The sequence below is a fragment of the Melanerpes formicivorus genome, unplaced genomic scaffold (genome assembly GCF_026170545.1).
Source record: "Melanerpes formicivorus ecotype bairdi unplaced genomic scaffold, bMelFor1.0.p_v2 SCAF_34, whole genome shotgun sequence".
In the NCBI taxonomy this organism is placed as follows: Eukaryota; Metazoa; Chordata; class Aves; order Piciformes; family Picidae; genus Melanerpes; species Melanerpes formicivorus.
In genome coordinates, this window is record NW_027142386.1 from 1,280,973 (window position 1) to 1,299,690 (window position 18,718).

At 63.0% G+C, this 18,718-nt stretch overlaps 1 protein-coding gene across 3 annotated transcripts in view; it reads right to left on the reverse strand.

The window, feature by feature from the left end:
* Positions 1-2,185: 2,185 nt before the first annotated feature.
* CSNK1G2 (casein kinase 1 gamma 2) overlaps positions 2,186-18,718 on the reverse strand; it is a 56,485-nt gene continuing 39,952 nt past the window's right edge. For 2 of the 3 annotated variants that reach the window (XM_068156342.1, XM_068156341.1), the window contains 11 exons: positions 15,325-15,365; positions 14,760-14,829; positions 14,169-14,317; positions 12,746-12,980; positions 10,650-10,735; positions 10,200-10,284; positions 9,951-10,099; positions 8,865-8,948; positions 6,314-6,418; positions 4,545-4,651; positions 2,186-3,746 (listed from right to left, as the gene is read on the reverse strand). In XM_068156342.1, coding sequence (XP_068012443.1) covers positions 3,692-3,746; positions 4,545-4,651; positions 6,314-6,418; positions 8,865-8,948; positions 9,951-10,099; positions 10,200-10,284; positions 10,650-10,735; positions 12,746-12,980; positions 14,169-14,317; positions 14,760-14,829; positions 15,325-15,365 — 1,166 coding nt within the window. In that variant the 3' untranslated portion in view covers positions 2,186-3,691. The remainder of the gene's footprint in view (positions 3,747-4,544; positions 4,652-6,313; positions 6,419-8,864; positions 8,949-9,950; positions 10,100-10,199; positions 10,285-10,649; positions 10,736-12,745; positions 12,981-14,168; positions 14,318-14,759; positions 14,830-15,324; positions 15,366-18,718) is intronic. The other variant, XM_068156344.1, reaches the window with a different exon arrangement.

Sequence of the window (18,718 nt, forward strand, 5' to 3'; positions counted from 1 at the left end):
TTTTGTGACTGAATGACCTTGATTGAAAGGTTTGAACAATGAACCACGGCTGCTGAAAGCTGCCCTGGCCCTCACTGACTCACTCCGGGTCTGAAAGCAGCAGCAGCAGTGAGGGGAGGAGGCTGTTCCCTGCCCTCTGTGCAGGCAGAGCTGGAAGGCAGCAGCAGGGGTGAGGCAGTGCCGAGGGCCGAGCTCTGTTCTGCTCTGCCTGGGAATCACAGCAGCAGCTCCCAGGAAAGTCTCTTTTGGCAGCTTCTGGGCACCTTGCTCAACACCTTGGTGATGCCTGGGGAGTGGCAGGGCTGTGGAGGAGCCTCCTGGTGAAATGAAGCCCCTGGGCCTGGTTGTGGAAGTGCTTCAGTGCTGGGAAGAGCAGGGAGCTCAGCCTGGGACCTCTGCTTCTGCCTCCCTGGTATGCATGGAGGAGGCACAAGGGCCTGAGGCTGTAGCTGCATCGCACCTGGCGCAAGCACGATGCTCATCCCATCCTTCCTCCTCAGCTGCGAGGCCGAGGGCTCTCCCGAGTCCCTCACCCCATCTGGGCTGTGGCTCTTCACGCTGGACGCAGCCAGAGCCCAGCCGATGCGGGAGGGCTGAGCTCCAGCTGTGGGCGCTGCCCTCCCCTGCCGCTGTGTAGAGGAGCAGCGCCGGGAGCGCTGCGGAGCGAGGCCGGGGAGCTGCCCGGAGCCATCAGCCTCACTCCCCTGACCCTCCCCTGGCCTCTCCTGGTCTGTGAGGCTGCGTTTTGCTGCTGTTCAGCGGCAGGCAAAGCACAAGCAGGGAACCACCGGCGGGGCTGAGGCAGCTCCCAGCCGGGGCGGGGAATCTGCTGCCGGCTGAACCTCAGCCCAAACGAACCCTCCTCCCCCCACCCTCTGGGCCCCGCAATCAAGCACAGGAAGAGGCTGGAGGGTTTTAAAGACTTTTTTTTTCCTCTTTTTTAATGATTCTTTCATTTGATTGTGGGGTTGGGGGTTTTTGGTTTTATTTAAAAAAAAAAAAAAAGAGGGGGGGAAAAAAAGTGGAATAAAAAAAAAAGCCCCTAACAACTCCTCTGGCTTCCAGGAGCCATCCCAGAGGTTGGAATTGCCCTTTCTGGATGGCAAGCAGAAGGCAAACCGGCAAATGGAAACCCCCATGCAGGGGGCAGGAGGCCAAGCCCCCCCCCCCCCCGCGGGCGGTGCCACATCCTCGGCCGCCCCCCACCCCCTCCCCCAGCAGCACTGAGGGCACAGCCGGGGCCGGAGCCTTCCCCTCCGCGGCTCCTCTTCGGCCTCTGCGGGGCTTGGGCTGAGCGATGCCGCCCGCAGGCTCCGCTTCCAGGGAAAATTTAAGGCGACTCTTGGAACCTTTCTCCTTGGCCTTGCTGCGGGAGGAGCGAGGCCGAGCGCAGCACAGCAGCCCCAGCCCCAGCCCTGCCCCGGGATGCGGCCGGGGCTGACCCCCTGCCCAGGAGAAGCCGAAGCCGGGGGGTGGCGCAACCCCAAATTGAGGAGAAAGAGAGGCCACGGCGCGGCCCCCTCCCCGGGGTCCCTTGTGGTGCCCAGGCAGGGCGGGGTGCCCCCTCCCCATCCCTCATACACACCCCCCCCCCAGGCCGGAGCAGCCCCTCCTGCAATTCGGGACCCTCAGAGGGTCAGTTTGGACAAGTTTGGCAGCAGCCACAGACAGGCCCATTGCCCATCCTCCCCCAAAGCCTCCGCACAGCCTCAGCTCCTCTGTTGGGGCAGAACAAGAGGGTTTTGGTAAAGATAAGTATTGCCCCCTCCCTCCCCCCCGCCCCCCAAATGTGTCGTGAGCAATACACCAGCACAGGGTCAGTCGGGTGGGGAAGCTGCAGTGCCCAGGGGAGTGAGGAGCAGGGGCAGTGGGGGAGGTGTCTGTCTGTGTCTGTGTGTCTTGCTGTGTCCGTGGTTAAGCTGCAAACCCTCCCCCTGCCCCGGGATCAGACCCTCCCAGTGCAGGGGAGCTCACGCTGGCAGCACCAGCAGTGCCTGACCACCCTGATGCCCTGTGCCACCCTCAGTGAGTGCCTCTTTGTCTGCTGGCCACAAACCACCCCGTGCCCAGAGCAGCCCCAGGGAGCAGCCCCCAGGGAGTGACCCCCAGGGAGCAGCCTAGAGGGAGCAGCCCCCAGCAAACAGCCCTGGGGAGCAGCCCAGAGGGAGCAGCCCCCAGGGAGCAGCCTTGAGGGAGCAACCCCAAGGGAGCAGCCCTGAGGGAGCAGCCCCCAGCAAACAGCCCTGGGGAGCAGCCCCCAGGGAGCAGCCCAGAGAGAGCAGCCCCAGCCCCCCCTGGGAGTCTCAAACACAAAGAGTTTGTAAAAAGCAAATGAGAACCAAGGCCCCAGGTGAGCTGCCAGGGCAGCTGTGGTACTGCCAGGCAGCTGTGGTACTGCCAGGGCAGCTGTGGTGCTGCCCCTGCACACTCCTAATGCTGCGCTGGGCCCAGCTCCAGCCCTCAACCACGGCAGCACCAGAGCCCAGGCTGGAGGCTGCTTCACCTTCCCTCCCTGCTCTGCCACTTCCCCTCGGGCTCCCTTTGGTCTTGCCAAGCCCCCTGGCAGCAGCTGGGGCAGTGCAGTGCCCGCCTGGCCCTTGTCCCTGCCTGCCTGCGCCCCAGGAGTCAGCGACCCGGCCCTGGCAGGGCCAAGCATCACCTGCGCCGCTGCCCAGAGCGCATGGCAAATGCTGGGGGTCTGCCCCCCAGCCCCACCCTCCATCCCCATCCCCCTCCCGAGACCTCGCCGCCGTCACCTGCAGCGGGGGGGGGAGCGGGCGGGGAGGGAACGCAGCGGGGGGCGGGGGAGTGGTGGTGATGGGGGAGGGCCACAGGCCGGACCTCAAAGGCGGAGCAGAAGGGAGCAGCGCCGAAGGGGAGGCTCAAAGACTGACGGACTCAGCACTCCGCACCGAGACTCACTTTAAATTAACTTAAAAGAGACAAAGAAGCAACAGAAAAGAAAACAAAAAGGAAGGGGGGGGGGGGGGGGGGGGAAGAAAGGAAAAAAAAACCAAAAAGGGGGGGGGGGGATAAAAAAGGAAAAAGAAGAATTCCTCAATCCCTCCTCCTCCTCCTCCTCCTCCTCTTCCTCCTCCTCCTTTGCTGCTGCTGCCGCCACGGGGCAGAGGCTGTGAGCTGATCCCCGGCTGCCAACTCAGAAGCAAAGTGAAGCTGCGGGGGGGGAGGGGGGGGTTCAGGTTGTTGCTTTTTTTTTCTCTCTCTTTTCTTTTCTCTTTTTCCTCTCTGTTATTATTTTTTTTTATTATTTTGTTTGTTTTTGTTTTGGGTTGCTTTGTTTTTGTTTTCTCGTGGGGGGGGGGTTGTTTTTCTCTTGGTGTCGGACGCAGGACCTCGGCGAAGTTGGGCTCGGTTCGAGTCAAGACGGCCCCGGGGCGGGGGGGGGGGGGCGAGTGGCAAGAGGACAAAAAAGAAACAACAACGACAACAACAAAAGAAAAAAACAAAACCAAAACCAAGGACAAAGCAGTTTTGGGGAGTCCCCGCTCCCCGCCTGCGCCTGGGGCGCCTGGGGGGAGCCCGTCCGGCTCGGCACCCCCCTCCCCCGGCCCCGCACAAACCCCGGGGCCGCCGCCGCCGCCGCCGCCGCCGCCGGCTCCGCAGGTTAAGATCCAGCCGCGGCCGGAGGGAGAGAGCAGCCTCCGCACGCCGCTCCGCCCGGCCCCGCGGCTCACTTGCGACGCTTGGTGGTTTTCCTCTTCCTTCTCTTGAAGAAACAGCAGCACCTGCGGGCGGAGGGGACCCGCTCAGCCTCCACGCCGAGCGGGGCAGCGGCGGAGGAAGGGGAGGGGAAGTCCCCCAGCTTCTTGGTGAGCCCCGGTGGGCACAGCTGCCGTGGGCACAGCTGCCGTGGGAGGTGCCCTGGCACATGGCAGGGGCTGGACTGGGAACACTAAAGGGCAAATAGCGAGAGGCTGGGGCCAGGCTCTGCTCAGTGGTGCCCAGGGACTGGACAAGGGGCACAAAGTGGAAGCCAGGAGGCTCCACCTGAGCAGGAGGAGAAAGTTCTTTGGGGTGAGGGTGCTGGAGGCCTGGAGCAGGCTGCCCAGAGAAGTTGTGGAGTTTCCTGGTGTGGAGAGCTTCCAACCCCCCCGGGCACTGTGCTGCTGGGCAAGGTGCTGTGGGTGCCCTGCTGGAGCAGGGACTTGGACTGGGTGAGCTCCAGAGGTCCCTTCCAACCCCCAGCATGCAGTGATGGCCACAGCGAGTGACAGTGGCCATGGAATGTGCACTGCCAGCCACAGCAAACAGCAGCAGCCAGAGCTGGGGCTCCCGGAGGAGAAATGTCCCCAGCTCTGTTCTGCTCCTCTGTGCTGGCTGTGGGAAGGGTGTGAGACCCTCAGGGCCGAGCAGGGTGAGGGGGGGAAGGAGCTGAGGCTGGAGGCCTTGCAGGGCTAGCCGGGTGGGGTGTCAGGGAGAAGCAGTGGGGTTCTAAGGGCTGGGCTTTAGGCAAGGGCTGCTCTTCCCCAGCCGAGGCCCCGGCGGCGGGGAGCAGGAGGCAGCAGGGCTGTGCCTGTCCTTACTTTGTATCGTCTGTCACCTCCACCTCGGTGGGGGCTGTGATGGGGGCATTCGAGTGTCCTGCCGTGGGGTCATCCGTGTTCAGCTCTCCGTTGGTGGAGCTCATCACCTGGGGAGAGAGCAGTGGGCAGTGAGGGGCAGCCCGCGGGGCACCCCCGGCCCTCCGCCTCAGCCCCACCCCGCGGAGCTGCATCCCGGAGAGGTGTGGCCCCAGGAGGCCCTCCCCAGCCCTGCAAGAGCCAGGAGGGCCCCGCACAGGGCAGCAGGATGGTTCCACCCCCCAGACACTGCTGGGAAGTGCTTGGCTGCAGAGCACACAGAGGGGCTGGATCCCCTTGGAGTCTCAAGGAGGATCCCAGAGCCCCTGCACACCTCGGTGGCTGCCAGCTCCAGCACACCCTGGAGGCCTGGCCCCAGGAAGCTATTGGCTCCAAGGAGGCTCTGCCACGGCTCAGCAGCTGGACACAGCTCTTGCTCCCCAGTCCCAAGCCCAGACGCTGCTGCTGGGCCCTGCAGGATCCAGCCCCATGGGCTACTGCCAGCCTTGAGGTGCCCCTGAGCTCCTTCCTGCTCACCAGAGCAGCAGGGCTGTGCGTGGTGCCAAGGCTGGCAGGAGATCCAAGTCACCAAAGCGAGCTGGGGTTGGTACAGGCAGCTGGGACCTGCCTGACACCTGCCTGTCCTGTGCCTGCAAAGCCAGGAGCTCCCTGGGGATGCACAGCCCAAAGGATCACCAAGCTAAGAGGCTCAGCCTCACCCAGCCTGACGGAGGAGCTGCCACCTGACAGCCACAGTGCCCAGCTGGGAGGACCACGCCGAGCCACAGCCCCCCCCAGAACAAGCCCAGAGACCTCTGAGCTTCGCCAGCACCCCTGCAGTGCTGGGCACGGGCAGAGGACAGGGACTGGGGTTTGCAAGAGCAGGGAGCAGCCACCCTGGCAGGGAGGGGACAGGGCACAGGAGGAGCTGGGCAGAGCTTGAGCTGGCCCCAGGGCCTGCCCCAGCCCCAGCCCTTCTCTGCCCAGGCTCTGGGACCAAGCACCAGCAGAGATTCACCACGGAGCAGCAGCAAGGAGCAGCAGGGACAGCAGCAGAGACGGAGGCAGCAGCGCAGGCCCAGCCCCTGGGCATCCACCACGGCTGCCCACCAGCAGCAGGGGCTGCAGCACACCAGGCCGAGGGGGCAGGGGGGACACAGGGCTGCGAGGGCGGCGAGCAGGAGGCCAACGGCGCAAGTGCAGGACCCAGGCAGGGGGAGGAGGCCGAGGCGGGGCCAGGGAAGGGAGAAGCAGGACCCAGCCGAGGAGGCACAGCGAAGTCCCCACCTGGGAGAAGGCCTCCTGCTCCAGCACTGCTGGCACAAGCTGCACTGGGGGCAGAGCCTGATGCCCACTGGGCTGCAGTGTGGCACAGAGCCAGTGCTCATCCAGCTCTAACAGCCCTCCGAGTACCATGGCAGCACCCAGGGTACTGAGGAAGCAGTGCCAGCCTTGCCTGAGCTGTGAGCACCCTTGTGCCACGGGTGTGGGGCAGCCTGGGTGGCAGTGCCACAGGGACAGGGCAGCTGTGTGGCAGTGCCACGGGGACAAGGCAGCCTGTGTGGCAGACCAGGCCATGTGTGGCCCTGATGCCACCCCAGGCCAGGGGGCAGGCTGGTCCCCAGCGCTGCCCACAGCCAGCCGTGCCCTGCGCGGGGCTGCAGGCCGCCTGGCACAGGCTGGCTCTGCTCCCTCCCGTGCCCCCCCTGCCCTCGGCGCGTGGTTGTGTGTACCTGCACGGACCCCCCGAGCCTGCCGGCTGCCAGCTGAGCTCCCAAAGGCTCCTCGGCAGGCTGCACACCGGCCTGAGGCTCCCACACCTCCGTCCCCTCGGGCGGCTGCTCGGCCAGGCAGGAGGAACAGGACGAAAAGAAACAACAGAACAGAAAAGAGGAAGAATGGGGAAGAGAAGGGGGAGGAGGGGGTGGGAAGGGGCAGGGAGAAGAGTGGCAAAGGGAGTGGAGAAAATAAGAACGTGCAAAAGCAAAACCGTGATCGGGGCAGCCGAGCCTGCGAGCGGGGAGGGCAGCGCTGCGGCACCGGCACCGGCACCGGCGCCGCCCCCGCGGCTGCCCGGGGGGTCCCTGCCCTGCCCTGCCCTGCCCTGCCCTGCCCCGCGGGGCTCTGCCCTCCCAGCCCTGCGGCCATGTGCCCCAGGGCAGCACACCGAGCACACGGGCAGCCCCACGGAGCCCGGGCAGACCCACAGGGCCCAGCCAGCCCCACAGAGCCCAGCCAGCCCCACACAGCACATGGGCAGCCCCACAGAACCCAGCCAGCCCCACAGGGCCCAGCCAGACCCACAGAGCACACAACCAGCCCCACACAGCACACAGACAGCCCCGCAGGGCCCAGCCAGCCCCACGGAGCCCAGCCAGACCCCACAGAGTGCAGCCAGCCCCACACAGCACACAGCCCCACACAGCACACAGCCCCACAGGGCCCAGCCAGACCCACAGGGCCCAGCCAGACCCACGGAGCACACAGCCAGACCCACAGGGCCCAGCCAGACCCCACAGAGCACAGCCTGCCCCCACAGAGCACACAGCCTGCCCCACGGAGCCCAGCCAGCCCCATGGAGCACAACCAACCTGCATAGAGCCCAGCCTGCCCCACGGAACCCAGCCAGTCCCACGGAGTACAACCAACCCCTTCAGAGCCCAGCCAGCCCCATGGAGCACAACCAACCTGCACAGAGCCCAGCCTGCCCCACAGGGCCCAGCTAGACCCACAGAGCCCAGCCAGCCCCATGGAGCACAACCAACCCGCATAGAGCACAGCCTGCCCCGCAGGGCCCAGCCAGCCTCATGGGGCACAGCCAGCCCCATGGAACACAACCAGCCCCACACAGCCCAGCCAGCCCCATGGAACACAACCAGCCCCACACATCCCAAGCAGGCCCATGGGGCACAGCCAGCCCCACACATCCCAAGCAGGCCCATGGGGCACAGCCAGCCCCATGGAACATAACCAGCCCCACAGAACCCAGCCAGCTCCATGGAACACAACCAGCCCCACAGAGCCCAGCCAGCTCCATGGAACACAACCAGCCCCACAGAGCCCAGCCAGCCCCACAGAACACAACCAGGCCCACAAAGCCCCATCTGGAGCAGGCTGGGGAGATGCAGCTGGGCCAAGACCATGCCTCTGGTCCATGGGGTGAGACCTTCTGAGGCTGGCACAGCCCCTGCCACGCTGCTCCTGGAGGGCACAGCCTCCTCAGCTGTCCCACAGCCAGGAGCTGCCCCTACTGCCAATGCCTTGCCATGGTGAGCATGGCACAGCCCCATGGCTGCTGGGGCCCTGCAGCCCCAGGATGGAGCTTGCTGCCAGAGTTCTTTGCTTTCCCACTGCTCCCAAGCAGGGATCTCATGGCCCAGAGGTGGGGAGCAGACCTTACTGGGAGCCAGTTGCCAGGAACAAGCCAGAGGCACTTTGAAGATGTTGCCCTCTCCCTAAGGAAGCGCTGCCAGGGCTGTGCCAGGCTCCCTGTGCTCAGGCAGGAGCAGCAAGGGGCACTGCTGGGTTGATGTGTGGGTGCTGCACCCCCAGCTCCAGCCCATTTGCAGCTGCTCTGCTCCCTGGGGAGGTTGAAGGCAAGAGGATGAGGTCTGCCCAGGGCTGCTGGGGAACACCTGAGGTTTGCTCTCGATAGCAGCAGCTTCAAGGCCTCATTTCCTCCAGGCCACAGCACCAGAGAAGGGCCTGGACAGCCTGGCACCTTCCCACAGCAGCACAGGCAGGGAGCTGCTGGCACAGCTCTGCCCATCTCCTGCCCTGTGTGCCCAGCTGGTGCCCAGGACAGAGCCAGCTCCTCTCTGCAGCACAGGGCCATGCACCACCAAGCTGGCCCACAAATCCTTCCCTCATGCCACGTCCCTGTCCCACTGATGGAGGTGGCATCATGAACAGAGCAGTATCACCCCGTGGTGGCACAGCACAGGGGACACCACAGTGGCTCAGCCTGTGCCATGCCCACAGCCCCTGGCCAGCAATAACCTTGCAGCTTGCCAGCTGAAGCCCAGGCCTGCCATGCTGGAGCTTCCCATGGCAGCTTCCTCCTGCTTTTGCCAGGCCACCTGGCACAGGGGGCACTGCCTGGGTCCCCTCATGAGCCACAGCCTCAGACCTGCAGGAAGCAGCCCTCCCACACGCATCACTGGGGCAAAAGGGCTGCCCCAGTCTCTGCCGCTGTCCAGAGGCCCCAGTGGGCTCTGTGAGTCTGTGGAGCAGAAGCCCAGCTGTGCCCCATGCCCCCTGCCCAGTGCCCCATGCCCCTCTCACCTGGTGTTTGGTGTGTGGCTGTGCTTTGTCTCTGTTCGGGGGCTGCACCTGCACCTCGCTGTGCATCGTGCCGATGGGGGTGGGCTGGGGACACCACAAGGACAACATCAGCCATGGCACAGCAGAACCTCCCCCCCCTGCACCCCCTGAGCCTGCTAAACACCCCAGGACCAGCGCCTGATCCCTGCCCCAGCAGCTCAGCGCTCGCTGGGTGGCTGCAGCCAGCCCTTGGGGGTGCCCTTGGGGTGCCCATGGCAGGAGGTGAGGTGCCAGCTCCACTGCTGGGCTCCCCTCAGCTGCAGGAGCCTCAGACCCCTGTGTCACAGCTTGAACTCATCATCTGGACAGCCCCAGCGTGGAGCTGGCTGCTGGTGCCTGGGGAGCCTGGTGGAGCTCATCCCTTGCCCATGGATGCCTACAAACATCTAAGGGGTGGGTGGCAGGAGGATGGGGCCAGACCCTTCTCAGTGGTCCCCAGTGACCAAAGAAGAGGCAATGGGCATGAATTGGAAGCCAGGGAGTTCCGTCTAAATTTGAGGAGAACTGCTGCACTCTGAGGCTGACAGAGATCTGGAGCAGGCTGCCCAGGGAGGTGGTGGAGCCTCCATCTCTGCAGACTTTAGGGTGTCAGGGAGTGATAGGCCTGGGGGGAATGGAGCAAAACCAGAAGTGGGGAGATTCAGATTGGATGTTAGGAAAAATTCTTCCCCAAGAGGGTGTTGAGACACTGGAACAGGTTGCCCAGGGAGGTGGTAGAAGCTCCATCCCTGGAGGTGTTCAGGAGCAACCTGCTCTGGTGTGAGGTGCCCCTGCCTGTGGCAGGAGGGTTGGAACTGGCTGATCCTTGAGGTCCCTTCTGACAATTCCATGACTTTCAAACCCCACCTGGCCGTGTTCCTGTGTGACCTGCCCTAGCTGCCCCTGCCTTGGCAGGGGCCTGGGACCGGATGATCCTCGAGGTCCCTTCCAGCCCCTACCACTCTCCGACCCTGCCACGAGCACGACAGGGCCGGGGGCCGTGGCACCAAGTCCCCAGTGCCGCTGTGGGGCCCAGCAGCCTCTGCCCAGCGCTCCTTGGCCTCTCACCAGGGGCTTCCCTGCCCAGTCGTATTCGTAGTCGAAGACATAACCGTTCCTCTCGAACAGGTCTGTGAAGAGCTTCCTCAGGTAGTCGTAGTCAGGCTTCTCGAAGAAGTCCAAGCGCCGCACGTAGCGCAGGTAGGTGGCCATCTCCTCTGCGGGGACACAGGCGGGGCTCAGCGGGGGCAGGCAGGCAGAGGCGCCAGCCACAGGCTCGGGGGGACACAGGGACGAGCCCCCCAGGGAATCCCTCACCTGGGAAGTTCTCACAGAGCACCTCCACTGGAGTGGCTCTTTTGGTGTCGCCGATCTTCTGGTACCTCTCCTTGAGCGTGTCGGCCTGGCGGGGACAGGGAGGAGGGCAGCAGCAGGGCAGGGCACTGGGTGCCAGCAGGGCAGCGATGGCTTCTTGCTGCCCCCTTCCCAGTTATGGCCTAAAGCTCGTTCCCAAGGAATCTCCCACCCAGGAGGAGGAACACCAGGGAGCGTGGCTCCAGGACAGCCTCTGTGAGGGCAGCTGGGACACCCAAAAGCAGGGGGGGCAGCTGCAGCCGCGCAGCACAGAGCTCGCAGCAGCAGCCCCTGCACGGTGCCAGCCCTCCAACACCCCAGGGGACAAAGCCTCCCCAGCTCCCTGATGCTGCCCATGCCCTGGCAGAGCCAGACCCACGGGGCAGCCATGCCCAGGAGGGAAGAGGCACTTACCTTGAGGCCTTGCCAAGGGAGGCTCCCACGGAGGAAGTACATAAACATGTGCCCAAGTGCTTCCAGGTCATCCCTGCGGCTTTGTTCTGTGTGGAGACAAAAACAGTCACAGACTGCACTGCCTTGGAAGGGAGCCTCCAAGGGCAGCTTGGCCAAGCCCCTGCAGGCAGCAGGGACAGCTCCAGCCAGAGCAGGCTGCACAGGGACACAGCCAGGCTGAGCTTGAATGTCTCCAGGGATGGAGCCCCAGCCACCTCCCTGGGCAACCTGTGCCAGGCTCTCCCAACCCTCCCTGTGCAGAGCTTCCTCCTGATGTCCAACCTAACCCTGCCCTGCTCCAGTTCCAAACCATTGCCCTTGGTCCTATCCCCACAGCCCCTTCTGAGCAGTCCCTCCCCAGCCTGCCTGCAGCTCCCCTGCAGATACTGAAGTATAGCTCAAAGGTCTGCCTGGAGCCTTCTCTTCTCCATGCTCAACAGTCCCAACTCTCCCAGCCTGTCCCCATGGCAGAGGTTCTGCAGCCCTCTGAGCATCTTGGTGGCCTCCTCTGGACCATTCTCCATCAGCTCCAGGTCTCTCTGGTGCTGGAGGTCCCAGAGCTGGCCCCAGCCCTGCAGGTGAGGTCTCCCCAGAGCAGAGCAGAGGGGCAGAATCCTCTCTCTCCAGCTCTGGCCACACTGCTTTGGCTGCAGCCCAGGCTGCCCTTGGCCTTCTGTGCTGCCAGAGCCCACTGCTGTTGCAGCTGCCCACAAGTGACCCTGATGCTGCTGCTGGTTGAATTCCAAGTCAAACGCTTTTGCTGCAGCCTCTGAGAAGATAACAACCACTGCCCCTATCTCCCCCAGACCTTGCATCATCCCAACTCCACCAACACCCCAGGGCTGAAAAGGAACAAATACAGAAAACAGAATTAACCAGGTTGGAAAAGACCTTTGAGATCATCAAGTCCAACCTGTCACCCAGCACCATCTCATCAACTAAACCATGGCACCAAGTGCCTCAGCCAGGCTTATTTTAAACACTTCCAGTGATTGGTGACTCCACCACCTCCCCAGACAGCACATTCCCATGGCCAATCTCTCTGTCTGGAAGAATTTCTTCCTAACACCCAGCCTGAACCTCCCCTGGCACAGCTTGAGACTGTGTCTTCTTGTTCTGGTGCTGGTTGCCTGGGAGAAGAGACCAACCCCCAGCTGGCTACAATGCCCTCTTAGGTAGTTGTAGATGGCCAGAAGGTCTGCCCTGAGCCTCCTCTTCTCCAGGCTAAGCAACCCCAGCTCCCTCAGCCTCTCCTCACAGGGCTGTGCTCCAGACCACTCCCCAGCTTTATTGCCCTTCTCTGGACACCTTCCAGCAGCTCAACATCTTTCTTAATCTGAGGGCCCCAGAACTGGACACAGGACTCAAGGTGTGGCCTCAGCAGTGCTGAGCACAGGGCAGGATGAGCTCCCTGCTCCTGCTGGCCACACTGTTCCTGATGCAGGCCAGGATGCCATTCTTGGCCACCTGGGCACACTGCTGGCTCGTGTTCAGCTGCTGTCAACCACCCCCAGCCTGGGTCCCTTTCCGCCTGGCAGCTCCCCTGCCTGGCCCCCTGCCCGTGCTGGGGGCAGAGGACATCGAAACACTTGAAGGTGTCCAGAGAAGGGCAACAAGGCTGCGGAGAGGCCTTGAACACAGCCCTGTGAGGAGAGGCTGAGGGAGCTGGGGTTGTTTAGCCTGGAGAAGAGGAAGCTCAGGGGTGACCTCATTGCCCTCTACAACTACCTGAAAGGTGGTTGTAGCCGGGAAGGAGCTGGTCTCTTCTCCCAGGCAACCAGCACCAGAACAAGAGGACACAGTCTCAAGCTGTGCCAGGGGAGGTTTAGACTCGAGGTGAGGAGGAAGTTCTTCACTGAGAGAGTTGTTGGTCATTGGAATGTGCTGCCCAGGGAGGTGGTGGAGTCCCCATCCCTGGAGGCGTTCAAGAGGGGATTGGATGTGGCACTTGGAGCCATGGTTTAGTCATGGGGTCTGTGTTGATAGGTTGGACTCGATGATCCTCGAGGTCCTTTCCAACCTAAGTGATACTGTGATAGAGTGCTGGCAGCAGGCACCTTTGCCCAGGTGTGTGTTGATGCTCATGTAGCGAGCTGTCCCTGTCAGGCTCTTGTGCTCTCGGTAGGGGATGTGTTTTTTGGTCTCGGGGTCGATGTACTCCTTGGCCAGGCCGAAGTCGATGATGTGGATGGTGTGCTGCCGCTTGCTGCCCGGCCGCCCCACCAGGAAGTTCTCCGGCTTCACGTCCCTGTAGATGAGGCTTTTGGTGTGGACATACTCCATCCTGGTGATCTGGGGGCAGGAGGAAGAGCTCAGCACCGGCCAGCATCCTGCACGCCGCTCCGCACCCTCCTCCCCCAGGCCTGACTCTGCTCCCGCTGCCTGCACCTCACCCTCGGCCCAAAGGGTAAGGCAAGAGGTCCTCCAGCTCCAGGAGATGGCCTCAGCCTGCTCATACAGGATCACAGACTGCTTTGGTGGGAAGGGACCTTCAAAGCTCATCAGTCTCACCCCCTGCAGCCAGCAGGGACATCCCCAACCAGAGCAGGTTGCTCACAGCCCCAAACAACCTGACCTGCACTGGTGCCAGGGATGGGGCAGCTCCCAGCTCTCTGGACAACCTCTCCCACCCTCAGGGTCAAACATTTCTCCCTTCTCTCCACTCTCAATCTGCCTATTTTAGTTCCAAGCCATCCCCCCTTGCCCTGTCCCAACAGGCCCTGCTCCAAACTCTGTCCCCAGCTTTCTGCTCAGCCCTTGAAGCTCTGCAAGGCCACCAGAAGGTCTCCCTGGAGCCTTCTCCTCTCCAGGCTGCCCAAGCCCAGCTCTCTCAGCCTGGCCTCCCAGCAGAGGGCTTCCAGCCCTGCCAGCATTGCTGTGGCCTCCTCTGGCCCTGCTCCACCAGGTCCCTGCCTGTGCTGTGCTGAGGACTCCAGAGCTGCCCCAGCACTGCAGGGGGGGTCTCAGCAGAGCACAGCAGAGGGGCAGAATCCCCTCCCTGCCCCTGCTGCCCACACTACTAAGGATCAGCCCAGGACAAGGCTGGGGCTGGGCTGGCAGCTCATCATCCCCCAGCCCTTCTCTCCAGCCCTTCATCCCCAGGCTGTGTTGGTACCAGGGCTTATCCCAGCCCAGGTGCAGGACTTTGTGCTTGGCCTTGTTGAACCTCATGAGGCCACTTCTCCAGGTCCCTCTGGCTGGCATATCCTAATCACACCTTGGGCACACAGTCAGAGCTGCTTGTTTGTGTTCAGAAAAGGGCTGCTGGGGAGGGAGGGAAGGAGAGAGGGAGACCCTCCTACACCAGGGCCAGGCTGAGCTGTGGCAGGAGGTGGCCTGGGGTGTGCCAGTGTCTCCTGTAGCCGGCTGGGCCTTGCTCACCCCCCTGTCCCCTCCCCTCCTCCTGCAGTGTCCCCAGACTGTGACAGCCATGCCCAGATGCCAGTCTGGTGCCCAGGGGAGGGGCAGCTGTGCCCTCACCAGCTGGATTGCGATCATCAGGACGGTCTTGAGCGTGAAGGTTCGATCACACAGATCAAAGAGGTCTTCTAGGCTGGGGCCCAGCAGCTCCAACACCATGGCATTGTACTTCCCACAGGGGCCAAAGTAGTAAACCTGAGGAATTCCTTCTGCAAGAGACAGAGCAGGGGTTGGCAGAGCTCCTGGCAGGGTGGAGCAGCACAGGGCCACGCTCTCAGGGCCATGGAGTTGGGAGAGGGACTGCAGGCAGCGGGGGGAGGTCCCTGCACTGGCCTCCCCCTGTGCTGCAGCCAGCCTGGCTCTGCTCTTGGCAGGAGGGTGAAGGAGGCAGCTCCATCTGCATCCCCGGCTCTGCTGTGGGGGAGGTGGGGGGGAAAGGACTAAATCAAAAGGGATCAAAGCTTAGACGTGGAGGCTGTGTGGAAAAGCAGCCTCTCCCTGCCGAGCAGATGGGCAGGAGACGCTCAGGCTGGGGAGGGAAGTTGCAGAGTCACACCGACGGGAAACTTCCCGCCCCCAGCCCAGCCCCTAGCCCAGCCCCCCGCAGCCCAGCCCAGCCCCCAGCCCAGCCCCCGCAGCCCAGCCCCCAACCTGCATTGCCGAGCTGTTTGTAGAAGCGGTATTCCAGGTGCAGCTGCGGGGCCCGGGACTTGATGGGTTCCTTGGGGGGAAGAGAAGGAGGAACAGTTAAGGCTGCCGCGGAGTGGCCGTTCAGGAGGTCTGCCTGTCACACACCTCCTTCAGATGCTGGCAGCAGCAGCAGGACTCAGAACATTTGGGGGCTGGTATAATATGGAACTGAAGCCCCAAGAGGCCAAAGAGAGAGAACTGTGGGAGCCAGAGCCAGCCCTGCAGAGAGGTCTGGGTGCTGGGGGCAGCCATGGAACAGGAGCAGCTGTCAGTGGGGACCACCCTCTCCTGGGAGTCTCTGTGCTGCTGGCACCAGCTGAGCCTGGCACAGGCCACAGGGAGAGGCTGCAGAAGCCAAGCCCCTGGGCCCAGGCCACCCCTCCTGCACGGGGATGCTTTGCCTGCCCTCACCCAGCCCCCAGCCAGCACTGCCTGCTCAGCCTGACCCCCAAAACCAGCCCAGGGAGGGTGAGCAGCTCCCTCCCAGGCAGCCTGAGCAGGGCCCCCCCAGCACAGCAGCACTCACCAATTTGATAGCTACGTATTCGTTGGTGTAGAGGTTCTTCCCTGCAGGGAGAGACACAAGAGGCAGTTGGATCAGGGGAGCCTTGGCTCAACTCCACCTCACACCCACCCCCAGCACTGCAGAACGGCCAGAACAGGTTCAGCAGCTCCTGGAGGAGCCTGCAGGCAGGAGCAGGAGCAGGAACCCGGCGTGGGGAGTTGCAGCACGCCTGCTAATGACTCCCAGATGGATTCCTTTGGCACAGGCAGGCTGCTGGGGGGCTGCAGCCAAGGCTGCTGGGGGGGGCAACCTCCCAGGTGAGGCCTGCAGGGATGGCCAAAGCTGGGACTGGATGTTTCTCCCAGCCCTGGCACAGAGAGGAGATGCCCTGCTCTGGGGGTGCTCTCCAGAGCTGGGGGACACTGTGGGAGGGTGGCAGGGAGGAAGGGTCCCCAAGAGCACTGGGAAAGCTTGCAGCTGGCAGTGCTTTGAAGACACAGCAGGGAGGTGGACAGCCCTCCCCCAGGGCTGGGATCCCTCCTGGGGCCAGCACAGGCTGTGTGCAGCTCAACCTCATCCTTTGGGATTCTCTCACCCTCCTGAAGGTGCAGGAGAAGCCAGGAGCAGACCCAGAGCATAGCCCAGGCCATACAAAGTGGAGCTGAAGGCCCTGCTGCCCTGTGGAGCCCAGGTGCCTGCCTCCAACACCCCAGGGCAGCTGAAGGAGCAGCCATGCCAGCTCCTAACCCTGTAAAAAACTGGCTCAGCACCTTCCTTCGAGTTTTGCCATCCAGACAGTTTGAACTAAGTGTGCTTGCACATCACCCTGCTCACCCCAGAGAGCCTGGAGGCCATGAGGAAGGTGTTACCCCTGGGAGGAGTCAGTACAGACTGCCCCAGGTCCATAAAGGCAAAGATTAATCCCAGCATGGTGGGGCTGGGACTCTGGGGATCCCAGTGTCAAAGCAGGGCTCCCACAGCAGCTTGCCCAGGAGCACAATGGCCAGGGGGGGTTGGAAGTGACCTCTGGAGCTCATCCAGTCCAAGCCCCCTGCTCCAGCAGGGCACCCACAGCAGCTTGCCCAGGAGCAAGAGGGGTTTGCAAGGAGACTCCACAACCCCTCTGAGCTGCAGGGCTCCAGCAGCCTCACCCCCAGGAGGTTTCTCCTCACTGAAGAGGTCTGCAGCAACGCCTGAGAGGCCTCCAGGAGAGCAGAGCTGTGACCCCAGGGAGCTGCATCTGTCTCCTGGGATTTGCTCCAAGCAATTGGCTCAGGGAAAGGAGCTCCTCCTGGCATAAGATTTCATCTGCTCCCACTGCTGCTCTCCACCTGAAGCAGCAATAAATCCTGGCTGGCTGACATCAGAGGCAGCTGCTGCAGGATTAGGGGAAGAGGGATGAATGGGAGATATTAACGGAGCAGCTCCTCCCAGGGCCCTGCTGCCTCACTCCCTCCCTCCCATCCCAGGGGACCTCCCCCAAAGCCACTTTGTCTCCCGGCTCTGCAAAACCAAATCCCCTCTCAGGGATTAGGCAGGAGGCGGTTTGGGAGGGACAAGCATATGCCAGAGCCGGGGGGCTTGGCCCATCCTGGGCCTGGCCTGGCTGGGAAGGAGCTGGGACAGCCCCCAGGGCCCTGCATGGCTCCTGGGAGCTCCAGGAAAGCCTCAATCCCTTGGGAACTTGATGAGGGGCAACTGAAATCCCAATGGACCTCAGCCCTGCTGCAAGCAGGCACATCCCAGTGACTTAATGGGGAGGAAAAACACCTCCCTGAGGGGCTGGAGCCAGGTGGGGGTTGGTCTGTCTCCCAAGGAACAAGTGGTAGGACATGAGGAAACAGCCTCAAGCTGCCCCAGGGGAGGCTTAGGCTGGACATGAGGAACAATTTCTTCCCCTTGAGGGTTGTCAAGGCCTGGCCCAAGCTGCCCAGGGCTGTGGTTTGCATCCCCATCCCTGGGGGCACTGAGAAGCTGTGGAGATGTGGTGCTGAGGGCCATGGTTTGGTGACAGGAGGGAGAAAGGAAGGAGAGGGGAAGTAGGTAGGGAGCATCCTCAGCAGGGCTGTGCTTGGAGGGGTCCTCCCCGGTCTTGTTGGGTGGCATCTGCCCTGTTCCCACCACACTGGGTCCCTCCTGTAGCTCCCCACAAATATGCCCTGGGAGGTGGCAGCCTGAGGAACCAGCCCAAGCCATGGCTCACCCCTGCCTGCAAAGCTCTGAGGGCTTGGGCAAGGCTGGTAACAAAGAGCAGAGGAGCAGGGACCGTTGGTGCTGTCCACCCACCACCAGCACCACCACCACCATCACCACAACCACCACCAGCACCACCACCACCAGCACCATCACCACCACCACCAGCACCACCACCAGCACCACCACTCCCCTCCCCAAGAAGAAAAGGTGCAAAGAGCAGAAGTGGCCCAGCATGAGAGGAACAAAAAGTGAAAGGAGGAGAGAGGGAGAGCTGCAGAGTCCTTCCCCCACGCTGGGAACTCCCTGCTCCAGGAGCAGCTCCTGCAGCCACCCCCAGCTCACGGCAACCTCAACACCTAAAACGTGTTGGGTGTGCCCTGGGCAGTGCTGCAGGGGGCAGAGCTGGAAAAGTGCTTCTGGAAGGAGGAAAGAGAAGAGCAAAGCAGCAGGATGGGAGTCAGAAAGCAAATATTTGTGTTTGCAGGGAGGCCTTTGCCCTGCTCGGGGCTGCTGGAGCCTCTGGATGCAGCTGCCAGCACCTGCAGGATGGGACCTGGCCCAGCAGCACTGAGCCAGGGGCAGCCACCCAGCCCTGGGTCTGTCTGGTGCCCACAGGCTGGACAGGCACCACACAGACCTGCTCCTCACCTCCTGCCAACAGCCTGACTCTCCCCTCCCCACGGTGGAGCTGGCTGCAGCAGGGTCCTGCAGCTGCTCCTGCACATCACAGCAGCCTGAGGTGGAGCTGGGCTCTGTGCTGGGCTCCTCACATCTCAGTGGCTTCCCCTGTGCCACTTTTGACCTGGCACTGCCCTTGCTTGTGGCACAGTGCAAGGCACAGCACCCTGAGCCTGGAGTCCAGGCTGCACAAGAGGCTGACCCTGCCCCAGCAAGGTGCCCTCATGGCCAAGAGGCCAATGGCATCCTGGGGGGCATCGAGAAGAGTGTGGCCAGCAGGGCAAGAGAGGTTCTCCCTATCTCCTCTGCCCTGGTGAGGCCACAGCTGGAGTAGTGCATCCAGGTCTGGGCTCCCCAGCTCAAGGAGGGCAGGGACTGGCTGGAGAGGGCACAGCAAAGGGCTACCAAGGTGCTGAGGGCAGTGGAACATCTCTGGTGGGGACAGGCTGAGAGCATTGGGGCTTTAGGCTGGAGCAGAGCAGCCTGAGTGGGATCTGAGCAGTGCTGAGCAACACTTCAAGGGTGGCTGTCAGCAGGGGGG